Here is a 22,021-nt window from a genome sequence, read left to right as displayed (position 1 = left end):
ATTTCTAAAAGCGGCAACCTTTTATTTATTTTTTTATCTAAATAACAATATTTGCTTCTATTCCTTACTACATCTACTTTATTTTGCAACTGAGAACTAATAATAAATATCAACAACATATATTTTAGGCCTAACAGAATAGAAGTCATGCACAAGTAATCATGTAACCTAATATTTGTACATCATTAAAACCCACATAGTTTTAACTCAGCAAAAAACTAACAACATGTAAAGGTCATATTATTGCCAACAACAAAGAACCCAACTATATCCTATATTGAGAATGTATGGAAATCTATCCGTACCTAGGGAAAGCCCCTTTGGTACAATACAATTTCAACGTTATATTGTTTCCTTTTCTTGTAGGTCATTTAAACTGATTGTTCAAAAAATTAACTCATAGCATAATAAAGGTATACGTCATTCTGCTATAAAATACTTTTGTGGTATGATTAACATGAAAAGGACATATTACAAGTATCTTAATCGTTACAAGAATAATATTAGTTTTTTATCTGGGCCACATATACGAGTTTAACTTAATTATTTAAATATTGCAACTTTTTATATTTCAAACCACATTCTGATAAACCATTTAGCATTTAAAAAGAAAAAGGAAATCAATTTAAACAACAATATCACTATTGTCTTACACGAAAAACAAAATAATTACCATAACCCCTTTTTGGAGGTAGCATATTACCTTATTAGCTAAAGTGTGGCGTTACACTTTAGTTGTTGTGGTGAATTTGCCAACAGCAGACAAGTAACTTGTAAATGTTGTGCAGTTCCAATTGAATGCTTCATTGCTTCAAAACGCAATAGATTTCCTTTAGTTTTAAAGCACATACTGACAGTGACAGACCGACATACATTTCGGATGACATTTTTTCAATCCCGTAGTAAAAGGGATAATATGCAATTAAAACATAAACAAATAACTGTTCTTTTATTTGCTTCGCGATATTGCCTTAAAACCAATCTATTAATCGCATACTGGCGTTTAAAAGTGAAATTAACACCGTTCTAAAATTACTACGTAAACATAATCTTAAGTAACCACGCGGATGGCAAGGTGAATTCCCTTTTTTGAAACAATAATAAAATTGTCTTGAACAGTTTTTTACTAAATGGTATTTTATTTAAGTCTGTGAAAAAATCATGCAATGAAAACAAAAAAGTGGAACTAACTACAATCGAGTTAATAATGTTACCAAAAACACATTAAAGAAAAGTCGTAACAATGAGATAATTGTAAACTGAAACATTATTAAAAAAATTAAATAAACAATGGCAAAAACTTGATTTTACTAACTTATAACAATAAAAAACTAGAGCCTAAAACGTATAGCTATTCTATTTAGTTAGTTTTGTGTTCTATTTACTTTGAATAAGAAAGTAAATATATTGCTATAAATTATTAAAAAAAATGTCAAAAATTGTTTATTAAAGTTTTTTTTTTGTGATTCAACAAAATGTTGAATTTTTTTTTGGTTAAAAATCTACATAAATTAAATCCCCTCATTTGATAACGCGAAAACCAGCGCGGTTTATCATAATGACGTCATAGCATGAGGTAGATGTCATTGGTTATTGGAGCACGCTTGTTAAAAATTGAGACGTGATAAATGGCGGCGCTATCACTTGCATGAAGCTATTGTCGCAACAAAAATACAGTCGCTAATATTTACAGAAAAGTTAAGCCAGCAAAACATGCAAGTCGAAAATCGCTCAAAAGAACAAGAAAGAGTTAGATCGGTAAGATTTTAGGCAAGTTTTAAAAAAAATTCCGGCAAGTTTTTGTCGTTGTATAGTGTCAGGTAGGTTAGTGCATCCCATAATCGCACTCTACGATTAGTTTGTGCACAAAATTTACATCTGAACGCTAAAATGTGAACAACTAGGGTCTGATGGCTTGAAGTGCAACCCTTCATGTTTTAGGCAAACAAATGTCTTTGCAAAACCTAACTTGCAGGCAAGGCCATCTGTAATTCAGTCTCCCCGACGTCGCAAATATCTTTCCAATAGGATGATATTTTCTGTCGGGGACCCACAGCATTTTCGGGTATGTGCAGGTGAGGGTTTAGAAGCCGGTCCCTCGGCCCAGCAAGTTTCCAGAAATAGCTGCCCTTGAATAGGTAGTAAGCAGTGTTTGTGTAAGAAAAATAGGCAGCGTCTAAATTGTTTTCCAGGGGTGAGGCGTTGCCCCAGCCCGGAAACATTTCTTGAATTCGATAGATTGCCGAAACGTTGCCATTCTCCCAGTTAAAAAGGTAAACCTGTTAAAAAAAGGCAAACTTTTAAATAAAATTTTAATTTAGACCAAATTGGAGGTTACTTAAAAATACATTTTTCTCTTGAAAACTAAATTATAAAAGTAAATCCGTTTTTAGATCTTGCTAAATATTAAATAAAAGGTTTCAAAATTACAGTATTTGGCTTTCATAAAAATACAAATACTTACGTATTGGTTTTTGAAAAAATACAAAACGCCTTCGTTCATTTTGTAGAAAACTGTGTCGATAGGATAAGGTATACCCGGAAAGTCGTCAGCTATTCTTCTGGGATAATATTGTCCTTTGTCGTTGAATATTTTTGCTCTGTCGTTGTTATTATCATATTCAACATAAACATCACCTAAAAAATTGCACATGTTTATTACAATAATCTAAATATAGATATATAGCTTAAGTTTTTTCATTTAATTGATAAGAATTCTGGTTTGTTTTAATGTTAGCTTGCCATATTTTTAACTGTTAGAAATCTATGTATTTTGGATGTCATGTTTTCCTTATTGAAATTAAATAATAAAAAAGGCGAAAACTAACCTCTGAAAAAGAAAGTTGGACCGAACGGCGTTTTCCAGTCACGAATGTGTACAACTCCATCTAATTTTTGGTTAAATCTTCGGTCCAAAATTCCTCGCCAGTTATCGACTGTAATCAAAGGGTCACCGTACCTTGGTCGATGTTCTCTGTTAAAAAAATAAAAATACAATATTATAGAAAAGTTAGTTAAAAATCAATTAGTAAAGCAAGGAATCTAAAGGCTATTTTTGCCATAACACAGTACAAAAAGGGACAGTTTTAAGTTGCTAAAAGTTTAATGTCAAAAAAAAAGAATTTAAAATTTTTACCAAAGAAAAAGAAAAACAACATTTTTTGTTTTTAAATTATGAGCAAAAATTAAAAAAAGGAATTACCGGTTAAGGTACCACCAGTACCAGCCGTTCCTGAAGAAGTAAGTGTTATATTTCCACACCGTTCTACCATCTCGTGTACGAACTTGTCGGACCCAGTCAAACACTAGGTCGAACGAGATCTCGCATTTGCCTGCAAAAACGAAAATAAATTCGGTTAATAATATTTTTCGAATAAAAATAAGAAAAAAGCAATTACTAAGTTTGTAAAAAATTGAATAGTTTTTTTTTTAAGAAATAACATAATATACCAATTTAAAGGTCATGGAGGAATTAATTTTGAGTTGAGAAAAGTGTTTTCGAGAATGCGTGACATATTTGCTACCCAATTTAAGCCTGATTTAAAATGATTGAAGATATAATTTGCCTTAATAAATGCATGTCAACTGCTTGTTAAACGACAAACCCTACTCTTCAGACCGTTATTATCACCCTAAAATTGGGGCCTAATTTGCACTTGCTTTAAAATTGGACACAATATTGTAATGTTAGTTGTGGTTCGCATGTGATTTAAGATCAAAGTAAGGCAATTTTATTTTGATTAAAAAAAAATTTAATTTAATTTGCGATTTCTGATGTAACATAGTTGGGACTTCCAATGTAAATTTATTTATTATAGACTCACGCCTTAGTAAAAGAATTATTTTTAAAGTTTTAAAAAAAATTCTAGCCCATAGTAAGCACACATTGTTTAATAATATCTATACGTCACATCAAATTGTATCCAATTTCTGTTATTTTAGGCGGAAAAATATTTTCCCTAGCAATTCGGTTTCAAAACAACTTAAAATAAACACCCAGTTTTGCGGTTATGCAAAATGTTTTCGAATTTCCGAAATTTTTCCTTGCACGCGAACCGAGTCAGATAGGTTGTTAAGAAATTTTGAAAAGTTATTATTAAAGTGAAGAGCCCACAATTAAAGCGCAAATTATCGGTAAATCGTGAAATTACATCATCCAAAAAGGTGTTAAAAATAAGGTAATTAAATCGAGTTGTGCGTAAGTTTTATATTTATAAAGCTGTTAAAAAGGTAACAACATAAAAGAGCTAAAAGCTAAAAAAACACAAAAAATTCACCTTAAAAATTTTAAAATGCGAGGTTTTAAGAAACGCAAAGCAAAAATACCTTATATTTTAAGTAAAATAACTTTGGGCTTTTTAATTTATGAAAGTCGCAAGAAATTGAAACTCAACCCAAGAAAATGACACATAATTAAGCGAAATGACACTCTTTGATGTAATTTGAATCTTTTTAACACTGACACACCCTAAAGATAACATTTAAAATTGCCGAAATTTTGTAGGCAGTTCAATCATAAAATTTGAAACTGTCAAGTCAAAATTAAATGCTATAAAAAGGTCTGTCTGTTCCAATTATAGTAATATTGCGTTTAAATACCTATTTTTTTACCATATTTACTTCCATTCTTAGGACAATATAGTGCCATTACATTTATAATTATCGGCAACGAAAATCAGTTTAGTTTAATTACCGTAGATTTTTTTCGTCGCCTCTCGGTCTGTGTTACTTAATTCAACAACATCTTTACTTTGAAAAGGTTGGTAATAAGGATTCATAACCGACAATCTATCTTTGCTGTGCGGTAGACCTATAGTGTGGCCTATCTCGTGAATAGCAACCTTTAAAAAAATAAATAAATTAAATAATTTATATTAAAAAATGGCCAAAACTTATACCACCCTAAGGTATAACCTGCAGGATTTTTTAAATATTATTTTTATGCATGAAAAATCTATTTTTGTAAATACGAAGGTTAGAACATCATTTAATTTTAAAATAATTTGTACTTCAACTGATTGACGCAAATCTTAACTAACACACAATGCCTGCATTGTAATACTCGGATATTTTTCTAAGTACCGCCGGTTTAAGGCAATATTTTGGACGTCAAAATTAGTAAACCTAACCCGCACACTTGTCAAAAAATCAACCAACAAATATTTCGAGAATTTCTACTTGGAATTGAGCACTATATCATAAACCACTAAGTTAACCGAAAAAAAAAACAACCTCAAAAATAGTTTTAAAGTTCCATGTAAAACGTTTATAAAATCACAATTAAAAAAAATTAATTTTTTTTTTTTTAAGAGACGTCTTATTTACCTTAAGCAAGCTGATAGGAAAACTGGATGCTCTTCTGGTGTTGGGAATTCCCCCCGCGTGGGACTCGGGGACCCAAGAAACTGGGACAAAGGGTTGAGCGTCGTTAAAATGAATCTCGGCCTTGGGTAGGGGCCAGGCGTGGGCGTATTCCTGGCGGAAGGGTCCGTTAAAAAATTTGACCGGACATCGGTTGTGGAGACCTGGCGGAAAAAGAAAAAAAATTGTCGATGTTAAAAATTTAAACACTTTTTTGCTTTCAAGACAAAAAAATTGTTAAATTAAGGTAATAGTTCTAAACTTCGGGTTTTATTTTTAAATTTAATTCTTAGTTATCAATTTGAATATTTTTTTGATGTTGTCTAGGATAATTTTTATTTTTTTAAGCAAAAATCGAAGCCTGATTTTCAAGTTGATCAGATTAACTTCAACGGAAACATACAATCAAGATTAAGCCAAAAAAACGAAGTGTCATCAAATATTTAATATTATATATTACTGTAAAAGTGGTTTCAATTGTGAAATAACTTCAAGTTTCAATTATTCTATTAAGTAGATCGAAATAGCTCGACAATGTGACAAAATGTGACAAAAAAAATACCAGCTTCACAAATTGACCGTAATTAAGATCGGAAATAAAATGACTGACATCGTAAACAGGCTCGAAATTACACACGAATTAAAATCGAAAAAATTGTAAGTATCTGACTTGCTAATAATAGCCAGGTCGTGGAAACGTAGTTAATGTGCTAAAGACGATACTCGTTACTGGCCCTAGGCAAATTCCTGGGCCTAAAATTGCACGCGAATTTACAGCCAGTTTAACCTTTAGATTTTGTTTGTTGCCATCTAATCTTGCTTCTTCCGTTTAAGGGCAATTTTTGAGGCTTTAAAACGAGGCATATTTCAATTTTTAAACCGAGGTTTTACGAAAAGAATTTGGTTTGGGCCAGTAGGATTTTTTTTAAACGATTTAAATATAATATAAAGTAGCTCATTTTTGAACTACTGAAATAGGTTGTTTTGTTGTTAGTCATTTAAAATGACTTTTACTTTAATATAAATTACCTTTGGCCCTCTCAAAATAAAAAAAAACATTTAAAAAAGGTCAACGACATGAAATTCTACTCAAAAAATAAACCTATAAAAATTATCATTTATTCAATCAAAAATCTTAAAAATTGTAATTTTACCTGTTCCAAAGCCGATAAGGATGTCTACGTCACTCACTGGTGACGTAGTGTCTTCTCGAAAATTTCTTGGCAAGATTTCGCTCCACATTCTAAAAGCCAGCTTGACTGTGAACCAAACCTCGTTTGCACTCATGAAAGGATTGTTAATACTCGGCCATTCTTTAACCTAGAAAATAAGAAAGAATATGTTTTATTTAAAAAATAGTAATTTAAAAAATTAAATTAAAACAGTAGTAAACTAATACCAGTTTTAAGCGGTCAATAGAGTATAAGTTAGATTTTAAAGTAGGGGCAGGGTGACTAAAGTATTAAACAATTCAAATCGAACAAAATATATTCAGTTTCTTACATAACAAAATACAAAAAAAAATTAAAAATATTTTTTTTTACTAAAAAGTAAAATACAAATAAACTTTACTAGACATGAATGAGATAAATTATTTACCAATCTCCAGGTGATTGTCTTCTTTGCAAATGCAAGTCCCCATCCTCCATTACCTCCTCTGTAGAGATTAAAGATGTTCGACCTCTTTACTCTTCTTCTCTGCTCGTCCCTAGAGTGGAGAGTGATTCGGGTTATAAGTCCTCCCGGAGAGGGAGCATTGTTCTCCTCTATGATCTCATAGTATGGCTCTTCGTCGCTCTTTCCTATCTTCTCTTTTCGAAGAGCTTCTAAGATGTTTTCCATGCCAGCAACTCTGGAGAAAAAATAAATTTATTAAAAAAATCTTTAAAAATTATTTAAAAAAACTTTCTCAAAAAAAAATTACGATAAAATTAAATGTAAATTAATTATTTACTATGTAAACTAGTGGGCTAGTAGGCACTAAGCATTAGCGGCATACCAAAAATGACAAAGAGGCTTTTTGAAATCGTATTTTTTTGTACTTTTATTATATTAAAGAATGATTTTTAAATCCTTAAATAAACGCCACGTAATGTCAAAATAAAGTCTTTAAAATGCAAATCGCTAACACACACAAAAACTCATTTTCAAAAGCGACAAAAACTACGGATAGGTGTGCGTTTTACTAAGCCTCTAAAAAAAAGTCAAAAGCCAGAACAAATCGGGTTAACATAGAACGAACAAGCAGAGATTAAGTTGGAATTCGCGTGTTCAATACGTTCTAAACGTGTCGGCCTAACCCTCTTTGTTAAAGTCTTACAAATGATATCTTTAACCATCTGGTATAACCAAAGCATGCTCATAACAATGATGGTGAGACTCACGACCTGGACAGAAATGTGCCCGGCCCTTCGAGTATTGTTTTGAGTCAGAACGAAACGTTTCTTGGCTTTGGAGTTAATTAGTCGAAAACTTGATTTTATCTTTGTTTAAATTCGGTACGCAATTTCAAGCCGTGTAATTAGGTTAGCGACCTGACCACGAACAAAAAAATTGGAATTTGTAAAATAACGAGCCTTTGTTAAGGAAAGCTTTTTACAGAGCTATTAGCTGCGGAATGTATTTTTATCTGATAACCATAAAAATCTATAATCCTCATATAGTAACTTCATTTTTTACATAATGTGGCTAATAGATAAGTTAAAAATAGATTAGCGTTTGACAATGTAAAATTCACTTTAAAAAAAAACAAGAAAAATGGCGATCATCGAGAATCGAACCTGCGACCTCACCTGCTTTCATCAGGCGACTCCGCTTCTGAGATGTAATCTTCGTTCATTCCGATCGCCCCCTGCAACACCTCGCCCCCGAAACTTTCATACAATTCTAAATAATTCTCAGAAACCAGCGGGGGCCACGGGTAATCCCCTAATAGGGGTTCCTTGCCATATTCACTCTTCAACAACGAGCGTTTCCGAACCAGTTTAGGGCTAAAAGTCGGAGTTGAGGGAGTAGGCCCGTCGCCAGATGACGTCAGATCTTCGTCCGATGATGACGTCACGTTAGTAGTGTTAGAGGTAGGCGAGGGAGTGGTTGAAACAATGGTGAAATTTTGCTCCGCGGTTTGATCGGGCACACCACATCTACACACCAAAATTTAATTTAATATTAGATTTAAATATCTTTCACTGTGTTTACTTGTTGGGTTAAAGTTGTATTACCTTAATTGTGTCATCATTAGAAGAGTCTCTTCATCCAAAACTCCAGTGACTACGAGTCCGTTTGCTCCCTGGAAGTTTCGAAGAGCACTCTCAAAGTCCTCCTCTGACAAGGCATCAAATCTGTTAATAATTAAAATAAAATTAAAAAAATTGTTTAACTATCTTTTTAAGCAACTAGGTGCCAAACTGTAACGTAACGTATAACAAATATATCGCCTTTATTGGTATTCGAACTTTAAAGCTACGTACCTATTTATGACAGCCTTGGCGAAATAGTCGTCGTCCGATTCACTTTCTTCGCCGTCAGTGAAATCAATTTCGACCTGAATCGGTTCATCAGGCCCGGACCAGATAGTTCCTTCACCGATAGTTTCGTTTAAGCGGGGAGATACAGCTGTCCATACCGGCGGTTCTACCCAACCGAACTTTCCGAGGTATTCCTTTAGAAAAAAAATGGGTTTCAATAAAATATCTTTTACATTTTAAGATTGGGTATAGTGCAGTGTGTTTTATGAGACTTTATTTTAGTTTCTAAAGTTCTCTTACAAAAAAGAAGTCAACTTCACAGCCTGAAATTGTCAGGTTGCAAATTTAAATTATGCATTTTTGAATTAGGTTAAATAATCTTTGTTTTTAAAAGTATGTAAATAATTGTAATTGTTTCTATGGTTTTAAAGCTTAGAATTAAATGCTTAAAATATGTCAAATGCATAAGACTTAAGACCAGTACAATGGCTGCAATTTATTAATAGGATTATGTAAAAGTGTAAGTTTACAGCACTTTAAAACTACTTCATACAAGTGGTTTAACTTGACAAAAACTGAAATGAACTTAAAATAAGTTAAAAATGTGAAGCATGTTTACGTTCAAGTATAAGGTTTCGATTTAAACGTCAACAAATTTTGTTATGGCTTTCATGTTGGCTATTATGTACATGCAGACGACTGGACGACGAAATTTAAACCTAAAACCTTATTTTCACTGCGTTTCGCGCAAGATTAATTCCATTTTTTTGAAGATAATCGATAGGTTGGTTTCCGTATTAAAATCACAGTTTAACAATGACCTTATCAAGTAGAATTAAGGCTAGGGTGGTAAAAGTACTTGTATTATAAAATGGATAGCAATTACATACAAAATAACGTGTTAAATCGAAAATAAAACTTCTAGTGATTTCAAAATTATAACACGTTTTAATTAGGGGAATTATTTACTGTGGTGTAAGTGTACTCGAATCACATTATTTACCAAGAATACAACGCCGCAAAATTTTCCCATTATTCGTTTAATAACATTTTTAAATAGCAATTAGAGTGCCATGTTATAAGCATTAGGTAAGCACGTTTGTATCTTAGCCCAATTTGTCTGATAGAGGTTTTTTAACGCGTAATTCCAACATGTTTTGATTAGTTACAGTTTTAGAAAACTAAACACGTAAGCATTAATTAAAGATTAACGTTTGGGTCTTTGCGCGACAATTTTATTTTGACATTTAAAAAAGTTAAATAATAAGAAAAACAAAAAAAATTAAACTTTAATATAATTTTTTTTGGTAACATTGTCACTTACCCTTGCCGAAATAAAGGGATTTGATTGGTTCCCGTCGAACACCTGAAACAATTGGTTGTCGGCGACTTCGAATCTAGAATTAAATCTTCTGTTCTGATTTCTTTCGCATTGTGACGTCATAATTAATTGAAACATGACAATCGCGATTAAGGCTACTCTTAACCCCGTGACGTCACTAATATATTTCTGTTTGTTTCTTCGATTTAAATCGTCTTTGTTATTGTTTTTGTTGTTGTTTGTTCTTCTTGTTGTAGAATTTTCGTCATTGTTTTTATTTGTGTAATACGTGAACATTGTTGTTTTTTGTGTTTGTTCTTGCAGCGAAAATAAATTTGAAATCAACTTAATATTTTCTTCTTATTTGCAAATCGTCATTTGTTGTTGAAATTATTGTTATTAGCAGCAATATTTCCTAAAAAAAAATAAAAAAAATTAATTTAAAATTATTGTCTTTACTAATATAATTTAAAAAAAAATATTATACAAAATATATCTGCAAATTATAAAAAATTGGGCAATATTTTCCTACTTTTCTAAACTTTTTGTGATTTTTAAAACTGAAACTTTAAGTTGGAAGCTATTAATAACCCAACTTATAAAACTCGATCGCTTTAACGTGTCTGGTAAGTATTATTTATGTGTTTACCCAGCTAACAAACAGCGTTACACTTCTTTGTCTGCTTTCTACCTGGCCTTTTTAAACTGTGAACAGAGGTTTTATAACATCTGTAATTGCAATGCTGTCTGTTATTTGACCACGATACCTTTTTCAACACTTAAAATTTTGGTCACCATTTTTTGCCAAAAAATGAAAAAAATTTCTTTGCGGCAAAAAGTGTCAAAAACTGAAAACGTTGTTTTTGACTTGCAAAAAAAACAGTTCTTTAGACTTTAAACTAAGTTGAAACCACTAAAAACTATCCCTTTATATATATGTATATAGCTTTTTATACCAAAACATAATAAATAATCATCTTATATAGCCAATAAATCAGCTTAACTAATATGTATACTAGAAAAAAACTTACGGTAATACGTATTTACACAGACATTATAACATCATATGAGGTCATTGTTTTTTGATTATTACGTCATATGTAAATTATAATTATGATTATTAAGGCATAATGGATAATAACAATAAAACATTGTCCTAATTCGTGGCTGTTTATTAGATTGTTTATAAAAACATCGGATTGTTTATATTAGTAATGAAATTAGACCAACTTTTGATATCAGATTTCAATCAGTATTAGTTGATAATCCAGTGTTTATTATAAAAATTGATTGCTGTTAGCAGTTTAGTCAGGGCATACTAATATGATGTTTATATTTGATTTTAAATCAACAAACTAGTTTAATTAAAGGCCTGGTAGGAACTCAACAAAAATCGGAAATTTAAATTTATTGACGTCACAAATTAATTTATCAAAATCTTTCATCTGATTTTCATGACGAAAATAATCGCTTTCATCTGGTAAATAAACAACTCGCGTTCTACTTGTTATGACGTCACAAACATATCGTTTATGACGTCATTACTACAATCGAAGTCACGAGTTTTATTAAAATCGCATGTACTCTAAAATAATTTGTGATTTAATTTTAGTTTGAGTTTTTTTTAAATGATTCAGCTGTAATTTAAGACAAATTTAGATAAATTCAGAGTAATTTGAATATTTATTAGTAAACCTAAAAGAGAAAATAGACTGAAAGAGAAAATAGACTGAAAATAGACAAAATAGACTATTTAAACACATTTAAAATACAAAAATAAAACAGCACCAGCCATAAATGACACTTTAAACTCATGTTTACGCAATTTGAATTTATTTTAAACTAATTAAAAAACAGTCTTTTTTATTTTCTAGTTTCTTTATCCAAATACACATCGATCTATACTTAATTTTATCTTATTTTGAAAACACAATATCCTAGCAAAAACGTGCTTGGCTAAAACCCTTCTTGCTTAAACAAAATCGAAAAATCAATCACAGATTTCAGCGGTATTTAGCCCGGAGCGGTATAGTGGAACCACGGAGCCAGTTCTGCGGCCAAAATAGCGTTTTTCTCCCGATCTTGGCATTTTTTTGACCGCGCTGTTGTAAGTACATAGGCGCTTATTTGAGGGGTGGTAAAAAAGGGCGCGAAAAATGTAAAAAAATCGCACGATAAAAAACATATTTAGATATATTAAAAAAAATCGTATATTAATATAACCTAGTTCAAAATAAATGACGATATATGTCACGTGATCATATTGGTAACGAATTAAAAAAAAACGAGTAAAAGATAAGAAAAAATTAAAACCTGATTTGAAAACTTAATCTTTATCCAAATCTTACAAAAAAAATACAGAAGTTGTTAAAACCATCTCGTTTTATTGAGTTTTAAAAATAAAAATTTAAATGTCGGCACGCGACTCGTCGTGTTCTGCTCAGATTAAACTGAGGATTTAAGGATGGTGGAAACGTAAACATGGCATTGTTGCGTCACACAAAAAGCCATTGTCACGTCAACAATAGATGTTATCGAAAATAACTAAAAAGCGCAAATTTTTAAACAATTTTGACATAAAATTAAAAATGTCTTAAAAATAAAAAAAATAGTTTAAAAATTAGTTTGCAAAACAATTTATTTTTTCCTTTTTTGTTTTTATTTTTTTTCCTTTTTTTGCTTTTAAGGACATTCGATTTGATAAAATGACTTTGCCAACAAAACAGCGACAAAAAACTTTCATTTACGTTTTTATGACGTCACAGACGAACTCACGAAAGCGCCAAACACCGGATCACTATGACGTAGAAGTCCATACGAAATTTAGAAAAAAACATTAATCTTAATTTTTTTCGTTTTTTGGCAAAAAAATCTCGAAAAATGGTTTAACTAAAAAGTAGCGCGAGCAAAATCTACAATTCGCAAAAACACGGGATTATTATTGCATAAAAATAAATATTACTCATTAAATGTCACAGAAGGTAAATCAAAAACTTGCTGATTTTAAAATAAAATATTAAAAAAAACAATTTAAAAATGTGAAGTACTTTTATAAAAATGTTAAGCAAAAAAAAATTAACCTATTAGTTGTATTTGTATTTGTAATACTTAAAAAAACTTATTAAATTTTTTGCAATTTTTTGGGGGTATTTTTTGCTTAAGCTATTAAAATCGTTTTTTTTTTTTAAATTGAGGACAAACCGAAAAATAAATCAAAAATGTTAGGTGAAATTTAAGGTAACGACGAACTTATGAGAAAATTCAACTTTTCCGAAGCCTTAAAAGGGAAGGAAGTGGAATTACGCCTACGCAAAGAGTCTCATCGTTTTTGTTGGAACTGTCCTAAAAGTTGGCGCGTTTTTCGACAAGTTTTATATTGTTTGTTGTCCTTTTTAGCCAATTTGTAACTGTCTATTATCTATCACGTTTTAGGTATGATTTATCAATGTGATTTCAAACATTTTCACAAAAAAGGGGACAAAGTGTAGATATAATTTAAAGCCTATAGTTTCATACTCTTAATTTTAAAGCCTATAGTCACTTACTCTTAATTTTAAAGCCTATAGTCACTTACTCTTAATTTTAAAGCCTATAGTTGTCTAAATTTTATTTTAACCAATTGGTTTATATAAAACTTATAAAAATGCATAGAATATATTTCCAAACTTTATTAAAAAGTCCTGAATTTGATGCTATATTCGATAATATTTTATTTCGTTAATTTTTTTTTCTGAGAACGCAAAATTGTTCAATTATGCGAGGTCATATATAGTGCATCCGTTTAAACGTTACCAAATTACGTTAAATTAAATCGGTTTTACCCGCATTTTAATGCAAATTTGATCATTAAATTTCTGTAGCAAATTTAACGAGCATTTAATGCGCACTAATTAGAATTTGTTTTGGCAAATAAAATTAAATTGAATTTTTCGTTACTAAGCAAAATAATTGCAAGTATTTTAAATTAAATTACGGACTTTTTATGATAAATAAAAATTTTGTAAAGTAAGAAAAAAATTTTATGATGAAGTAAACAATTTTTCTTTCAAAAAAGTCAAAATTTTTTACGATAATAATTTTTTTTTAAATTTAAATATTTTTGTAAAAATGAAATTCAAAATTTATCTAAAGCTTTTCTATATTTTAAAGCAGTTTAATAGTCGCAATTCTATGGTCAGAAGGATTTATAAACTAATCATAATTTTACCATGGCCAAAATATAAATTAAATCATTGTAAAAAAAAATTTTAACATTTTTTCAATTTTTTTTTAAATTTAAATTCAGACTCTAGTTAAAAAATAACTTGACCTAACAACTTCTTAGTAAACTGGTGCTTGAGGCTATTTTTTCACACTTAAAAACAATCGGTAAAAATTGCTTATATTTGTCACAAATATTACCATTGAGCGACAATTTTAAAATTGCAAATCACCCCCTAACGACCGTGACCCCCTTTCTTCGTCACCGCGCGAAGTGTTTGTTTTTTTATTGTGACGTCATAAACAGATGTGAGGCACTAAGGTCGTTTTATTTTTACCTTAGCACGTGCTAATTTTTATGCATTTTTAACGCGAAACTTAATGTCGAAACTGACTTTAATCATTTTCTATTTCGGGCGATTTTTCTAATTTTCCTTTTTAGAACTGATTTGGATAATAAGTTTTACTAAGAAAATTGTAGCCTCATGGTTGTATCTAAACACGTTTTTGTAAAAGCAAGGCAATAAAAACCTACACACCCCTTCGAAAAAATAAATATTCTCAAGTAATAAGTAGAATAAATAAAACTTACCTTTTTCCGAAAAAACGCAAAAAATTTCTTATTTTCTCGGGAAAGAAAAAAATCGACAAAACTCGCTGCACCGGTCGTCGATTAAAATTTTCGCGCTACGAGATTGCTCAGTCACGTTGGCGTCGCCCTTATGACGTCACAATAAAGGAACTTCGATAAACGTTCGTAACAAACGAACGCGCGTCTTAAAATTTATTGTTTTCAACTTTTACGGCTTCAGTAAAACACGACTTGCCGCCAGTTTCTAAATAAAAGAAAGAAAACAAAACTGATTACGTCTGCTTTTACGATAACTAATTGGTGACGTAACAATGCAAATATTGTGACGTAACAATCAAAAATCGTGTAGTAACAATTAAACTTTTAATGTTGTTTACTTAGAAAAAAAAAAAAAAATAACGAAACAAAATTAAAAAAAAAAATAATATTTTATTTTTAGTCAATTTTGTTTTGCTTACATATATATAACATCACGAAACCCCAAAAATTTGCTATTTAAAAGTATTTTCGTCCAGTTTTAAACCCCAAAATTTGAACTAATTTTTTATAAATAAAATACGTAAAAAAATCACAATTTTTTTATAAAAAAAATACAATTTTCTATCTGTCTAAATATACACTTGATAAAATTTCAACTGCACTTAATAACGCCTTAATAACAACTTTCAAATGCATTTGTCCTCTCGATATTATAACACCTGTACCAGCGAAGGTCTAAACAGGACTGCCAGCGAATCGAAAATAGCTCGTACTTTATAATAGCTCCGTGATATTATAATGACTTCGCTGTTTTAGAGATTCTCTCTCGAGCTAGGAAAACATTTTGATTGCTCTTAGATTCAATTTAAAAAGGTTGAAATATTTTTTTTATTTTTTAGAAAATAATTTCTAGTAGGGTTGTATTAGAAAATTCAAAAAATAAAAAAGTCTCCAAAATTTTTCAAAATGGAAAAAAAATTCAATTTTTGTGTTAAATTATATCGCAAAAACAGGTTGCTTTTTTATTTTTTAAATTCTTATCATAAAAAATAGCTTATTTTACATTGTAACTTTTGAATATATATCATGACATTTTATATTATGCTCTGCGTGACCTTTTGCCAAATTAAAAATATCAACAAAAATTAATTTTAACTTTACGTTTTCTATTAATACACAAGTCATACATTTTCTATTAATATAAAATCATTTTAATATTTATTTATTCTTGCGTCAAAATTCGACCATTTTAGACCATTTCTAAGTCGTTTTATTTTCAGCCTAAAACGCCAAATAAATTGCGTAAAAGTACTAGGAAATGTCACAGACAGCTAGAATACGTGCTCTATATTAAATCACGGTGTTTGTTAGTTAAAATAAAGGTGTACAAAGCAATTTAAGTCACGTTTCCAGGTCTTAAGTAATTGGCAATTAGGCAAAAAACACGCTAGAAAAAAATTTGTATAAAAAATAGAAAAAATCGCGCGATTTTTAGCAAAAAATAATATTCACGATTTTTAAGACACTTACAAATTGCCTAAAATACAAAATTGGCGCACTGCCAGTTTCTTGACCGGAACTAGATTAATAGAACATTTCTCTATGACGTCAGAATCGAAGATTCCGTTCTCGTTTCGGCGAAAATTCGGCAATTTTTTTTCGATTTTAGTTAGCGTAGTTTATATATTGCTATCAGGTTACATATTGTAGCATATAAACACTCGCACGCGACGCATTTAAAAAAGCAGCAGCGCCATTTAAAATATTACTTTAAAAATTTTTTCGACCTTATTTGACGTAGTTTTTAATTGAATTAATTATCACCAATAAATGTTCTGATATTTTTTAATTTTCGGCAAGTTTTTGGATTTCTTAGAATTTTTAAATGTTTATTTTATTATGATTTAATTAGTCAGCATATTTTTAATTAAGTTTTCCAAAAATTTTCTAATATTTATTGACCTTATTTTTAAATGTTTCAAAAAAATATTTAAAAATTTAATTTAAATTCCAAGATATTTAAAAAAATTAATTTGTGTTTATTTTTAAATAGAAAACAAATTAAAAATTTCTCAAAAAAACAAACAACATTTTTATTAAATTTTTCTGGTCCCGAATTAATTTTATCGACTTAAATATCTAAATTTAATCCTAATATTTATATTAACTTGATTGCTTCGATTAACATGTAATTTTAGGGCGTGGATTTTTAATAAAAATCTGCCACAATTTTACGCGAACCCTTTACTGAACAAAACATTGTATTTTTGTATATTTTTAAATGTAAATATGTTCCTGGTGCTGGTATAAGGTTTATTATGTAAGTGAATCGGAAATTTTTAGTGGTAAAATATTGAATTTTTTTTATTTTAGAGCAAAAAAAAATTGTTATAAATTTAATAAATAAACTTAATTGAAATAACATGTTATTAGGGATTACACATGTTAATATTTAATAAAAATAAAATTTAAAAACTGTTTAATACTTCATCTTAAAAAAAAAATAAAACCCCTTTAAAATAGTAACTTATTTATAAAATAACCATTAATCGATATTTATTTATTTTTACATAAAAAAGATTTTAGGGGACAGAAATATACAATTTTTTTTGTTTCAAACCAAAATACATTATTTAAATTAAATATATATATTTATAATTTTTTTAATGACCTAAAATTTTTTTAATCATAAGCAATATATACCTAACTTAATAACGTACGCCATATTTTTTAAGCAGATATAATTAAGGTTTAACTGGCGCACTTTTGTATGTAATGCCACCTTATTTGCTTGCTAAACTAAGCAATTATCAAGTCAAAAATCCTTTTCATCTTGTAGTCAAATCATAAATTTTAATGTCACAATTTATTTACCACAGGGACTTAAAAAAAATGTGTCCATAAATTGAAAAACCAAAAAATGTCGCTTCAAACATAATAACTATTAATAATCGGTATTAGTTGCGGTTTGGTAATTCCGAAAATTTATAAAAATTGCGACAAAGTGAAGCATCTGTAAAATTTTAACCATAATATCATAATAGGCACCCTTACTTTATAAGTTGAATATAGTTGTCTGTATAATTTTCGTAAGACTTTTAAAAGATAATTATATTTTTTTTCTTTTCAGTAAAACGGTTGAATATAATATTCGTGTAAAAACCCTTTCTTTTTTTTAAAGCAAATTTTAAACAACAATCACTTTTATGCACCACCTAGCGGTCGTATTTTCCTTGAAATTCTATTTATTTCTCGAAATCCGCAAAATCATCATGATTCGAAAGCGAGCTGTCAATCAAACCGAGGTGTCAATCACTATCTACGGCGTCACAATGATTCGACTGTTACGCGTTGATAAGTGGAAGTGGCCGACGACGTGATAATCAGACGCACTTCAGAAATTCAAAGCAAAATACTTGAAAGAAATTCTAATTTAAAGCGGGGGAATAGGAATATGGTTTATTAAGAATTAGTCATGATGAGACCACATATTAGGGCGGGTAAAAAAATGAATAAGAATCCTTTACTTTGCGAGTCACAAATTTGCTTACTTCCTTTACAGTCCTTGCCTTATTTTATAATTAGTGTAGTGGTTCTTAAAATATATTTATAAACTCTAATCCTATACCCAAAATACCATAACTATAACATTGATCACTTATTCCAAATTCCATTCCAAAAATTCAAAACAAAATGTTCTTGTTACTTTTACGGTTCTCACGTCTCATTGGTTTACGATTCTCTCTAAATTTCTTACTCCTTTCAAAATCTTAATTTTTTGAATAATAGTAATCATAATCCAAAAATAAACATAAGGAGTTTAAATATAAATTGCTTGGGGGCTACGCTATGTTGTTAAATTCCATACATGCTTAAACCGTTACTCCAAACATTTTTTTGCTATAATACAACTACTATTGCGTAAAATTGTAAAAAGAAATCTACTTATTAGTTTTTAATAAATTTTCGCCTAAACTTGTCACCTGTTATGAACTATTTAAATTCAAAATTTCTTTAATTAAGCAAATTTTTAAAATACTTACAGCAAAAGTTTTGAAATTTTTTTTAAAGAATGTGATAGCGTTTTTTATGCCATTACACATATACTCGGTACACTGTTAAAATCTTGATTAACAAAAAAAGGTTTTCTAACCATATTTAATTTTAATTCCTTTCAAACATTTTTTAACATAATTACCCTTTAATAAAATGGTAACGTAAAACCTGATTTAAAAATTAATAGAACTTTTTCACCTTTTACAACTTAGATATCAACGCAGAAAAATCTGATTTTAATAAATTTCCCACTAAGCCTCGCCAAGCCTTAATTAATATTTAAAGGTCAAAAATTTATCAGAATCTGGTGGTTCAAATTTGCATATTAAACTCTGAGGCATTAATCTATATAAATTTAATATTACCAACACTTTTTAAATAGAAAGACAATTTTTTTTCGACAAAAAACAAAAATTGCAATAAAATAGAATTGTACTAATTTTAAGCATATTTATGCAAGCACATGCATGCAAATAAATAAAATATTTGCCAAAAATTTTTTTTTTTATTTTGCCTTTGGCTGGTTTCAAACCCAAAACTCACAAAAATTTTTTTAAAAAAGAAAAAAATTTGATAGTACGTTTTTACCACAATTTTTGCTGTTTACCAAAAAATCTAATTTTTTTTGTTATAATTTTACTTTTTACCAAATCTTTCGTTAACAATTGGAGTTTATGACGTCACAAATGCTTGATGGAGTTGGTGACTTTGCTGTTAAAACTTGGATGTTGTTTTCGGTAAAGGCTGAAGCAGTGGTTGGTCCTATTGTAACAAACTAAAAAAATGACAAATTAAAACAATGGTAGAGAAAATACAATATTAAGTCAGGACAATAAGATACCAAAAGCATTGTGTAGTATTTAAAAACATAGCTTCACTAAATGAAGTCCTTAGTTCAATCCCCACTGCTTCCATGCTGTAACACTCTTTATTAAGATGCTATAAATTTCTACTGAACCAAAGTCTAATCAGTAGATTTTTTAACAGACAATTTTGATTTATTTTTTTTTAAACTGCAAAAGCCAACTTAAAAAGAGCTAAAAAAATAAAATGCAAAAAAATACAAAAATAAATTTGAAATAATTACAAACCTTAACTTTGTGAATATTTTCTCCAAGCACTTTTTTCCAGGTTTCAAAACAGAACTTATACCCAGATGGACTGAAGAATACAATATGGGTGGGAAACTGATTATTTTCAACAAAATCTTCAACATTCTTATGAACATTTGGGTGCTCTATAGTTAGGTAAGTAGTAATGGGTGTAAATGCTATATCTATAAAAAAAAGTATAAATTACATTATTAGCTAAACTATTTTTTTTAATCAAATTAAGTCACAAGCAATTATAATTTTTTTATAAACTGTTCTTTTTTAAATAGTCAATTAGTGGTATAAATATACACAATGCGTTATTAGTTTTTATGCAAATTAAATACAAATCAGTTAGTTTTTCTAATTTTTTTGTATTTAAAAATCAAAGTAGACATTTAAAACATAAAAATAATGGACAAACCATTTTCATGCAGTAATTTAGGTAAGATGTCTCTTTTAAGTTGACCACAGGGAAACAATAAAGGTAAGTTTTGTAATTTTTTTTTCTCTTGAATGATCAGGTTTGCAAGGTTTTCAGCATTACCAGTTTTTTGTCCACAACATTTTGATCCAAGTTGTTCAGCTAAAAGTCAAAATATTAAAATATGTTTGTTTATAAAAGCTTAAAGGTCCTAAGAAAAGTTATTGTATTAAAAAGGTTAATATTTCTGCTCAATAAAACAATGTTAACTAAATATAAAAAAAAAGTTTAATATATTTTATAAGAGAACAATAAAAGTAGTATTGCCTAATAAACCATCAATCTAAAGATATTCATTGTTTAAATAAATTACTAAAAAATGTCTCTAGCGGGAATTGAACCTCAAACTATTTACCCAAAACTTACCACATTTTGCTGTTTCTTCCCCAACAACATAACAAGATTTTGATTTCCATTTTTCATCCAGTTTGTTTTGTTTTGAACAACTTTGGATCGATTCAACAGCTCGCTTGCTTGTTAGAATAAGACCTGACCAATTTTCTGGAGATTCCAACTAAAATTATTAACAAAACAATAAATACAATGAAACTAACATTAAAAATATTTTTACAAATTTATAAGTAACTAATAACCTCAAAGCATTATTAATTACCCAATTTTTAACATTTAAACATTTTACCTATTTTTTTAACAAAAAATGACTATAGTTTGGGATCATGTTAAAAATCATAACCAACAGATAAACTTCAAATAAATACACTTACATTTAACTTAAGTTGAACCAAATTTACAAATGCAAAGTCCAGTACAGGAATACAAGTCACATTTCCAAGTTGGCCTAATTGTTGTATATATTGATCATTTTCATTTGATTGTGCCCTCATTAATACAATATTCATATTTAAATATGTATTGATAAGAGAAAAAGTAAAACAGGTTTTTTAAGTTTCAAGAAAAAATGTAGCTATTTTTTAAAGCTTATTAAATTGTTAATCAAAAAATGAAAAAATTTTCTTTAATATCCTTCGTTGGACCAAGTTATGGTATATCCAGGATGAGAAATCTTGAGTTTATCAACTGTTATTTGATGGTCAGCTCTTCCAAATCCCATAGAATATCCATAAACATTCAAAGTTTTGAGCCCACTATCATGCCTAATACGACCACCTCCTATAGGCTCTGTATAAAAACCAAGCGCTTCAATTCCTGGCGATTCCTGATCGTAAATATCAGCGTGATATTCTGCTCCGCTGTCGCCACGAATCACAATTTTTGTAGCTGAGGTTTTTTCGTCGCCAACACGAATTTGAATGTATTTAAAAGTGCCGTTGTCGATTTTTACGTCAGGTACAGCATACAGTTTATCTTTAACACTCATACCTATTATACCTGAATGGAAGAAATACAGGGAATGGGTTATTAGAGTGAAATGTTAAAGTATATAATTCAAAAATAAATTTATGCTTTCGCAAAAAAAAAACAATTCTAAGATAAACAAAAAAATAAACA

At 29.3% G+C, this 22,021-nt stretch overlaps 3 protein-coding genes across 3 annotated transcripts; all 3 read right to left on the bottom strand.

Annotated features, from left to right (window-relative positions):
- Nucleotides 1-1,166: 1,166 nt before the first annotated feature.
- On the bottom strand, nucleotides 1,167-14,981 carry LOC145745341 (matrix metalloproteinase-21-like). The gene is made up of 13 exons (XM_082563389.1): nucleotides 14,942-14,981; nucleotides 10,153-10,564; nucleotides 8,832-9,022; nucleotides 8,583-8,702; nucleotides 8,154-8,504; nucleotides 6,961-7,213; nucleotides 6,516-6,681; nucleotides 5,326-5,525; nucleotides 4,694-4,841; nucleotides 3,203-3,332; nucleotides 2,829-2,974; nucleotides 2,465-2,637; nucleotides 1,167-2,279 (listed from the first exon to the last, which is right to left on the bottom strand). Exons 2-13 carry the CDS (start codon nucleotides 10,444-10,446, stop codon nucleotides 1,965-1,967), a joined length of 2,487 nt encoding a protein of 828 aa, XP_082419515.1. The 5' UTR covers nucleotides 10,447-10,564; nucleotides 14,942-14,981; the 3' UTR covers nucleotides 1,167-1,964.
- Nucleotides 14,982-19,440: 4,459 nt separating this feature from the next.
- On the bottom strand, nucleotides 19,441-21,535 carry LOC145745249 (uroporphyrinogen-III synthase-like). The gene is made up of 5 exons (XM_082563264.1): nucleotides 21,277-21,535; nucleotides 20,918-21,065; nucleotides 20,492-20,653; nucleotides 20,068-20,252; nucleotides 19,441-19,751 (listed from the first exon to the last, which is right to left on the bottom strand). Exons 1-5 carry the CDS (start codon nucleotides 21,409-21,411, stop codon nucleotides 19,635-19,637), a joined length of 747 nt encoding a protein of 248 aa, XP_082419390.1. The 5' UTR covers nucleotides 21,412-21,535; the 3' UTR covers nucleotides 19,441-19,634.
- LOC145745250 (14 kDa phosphohistidine phosphatase-like) lies at nucleotides 21,528-21,894 on the bottom strand. The gene has a single exon (XM_082563265.1). The coding sequence runs from the start codon at nucleotides 21,888-21,890 to the stop codon at nucleotides 21,528-21,530; it is 363 nt and encodes a 120-aa protein (XP_082419391.1). The 5' UTR covers nucleotides 21,891-21,894.
- Nucleotides 21,895-22,021: the final 127 nt, after the last annotated feature.

The sequence above is a fragment of the Corella eumyota genome, chromosome 3, assembly GCF_963082875.1.
Source record: "Corella eumyota chromosome 3, kaCorEumy4.1, whole genome shotgun sequence".
Lineage (NCBI taxonomy): Eukaryota > Metazoa > Chordata > Ascidiacea > Phlebobranchia > Corellidae > Corella > Corella eumyota.
This window is presented reverse-complemented; position numbering and strand designations above follow the sequence as displayed.

Bases quoted from the DNA above. Each gene is read 5' to 3' on its own strand.
- LOC145745341 (XM_082563389.1), bottom strand. From the start codon at position 10,446: ATGTTCACGTATTACACAAATAAAAACAATGACGAAAATTCTACAACA. The intron at 9,023-10,152 runs GTAAGTGACAAT...TTTTTTCTAAAG, and splicing joins ATCCCTTTATTTCGGCAAGG to GAATACCTCGGAAAGTTCGG. The intron at 7,214-8,153 runs GTGAGGTCGCAG...TTTTTTCTCCAG, and splicing joins GAGTCGCCTGATGAAAGCAG to AGTTGCTGGCATGGAAAACA.
- LOC145745250 (XM_082563265.1), bottom strand. From the start codon at position 21,890: ATGAGTGTTAAAGATAAACTGTATGCTGTACCTGACGTAAAAATCGAC.
- LOC145745249 (XM_082563264.1), bottom strand. From the start codon at position 21,411: ATGAATATTGTATTAATGAGGGCACAATCAAATGAAAATGATCAATAT. The intron at 21,066-21,276 runs GTAAGTGTATTT...TAATAATTTTAG, and splicing joins TGGTTCAACTTAAGTTAAAT to TTGGAATCTCCAGAAAATTG. The intron at 20,253-20,491 runs GTTTGTCCATTA...TTTTTTTTATAG, and splicing joins TAAATTACTGCATGAAAATG to ATATAGCATTTACACCCATT.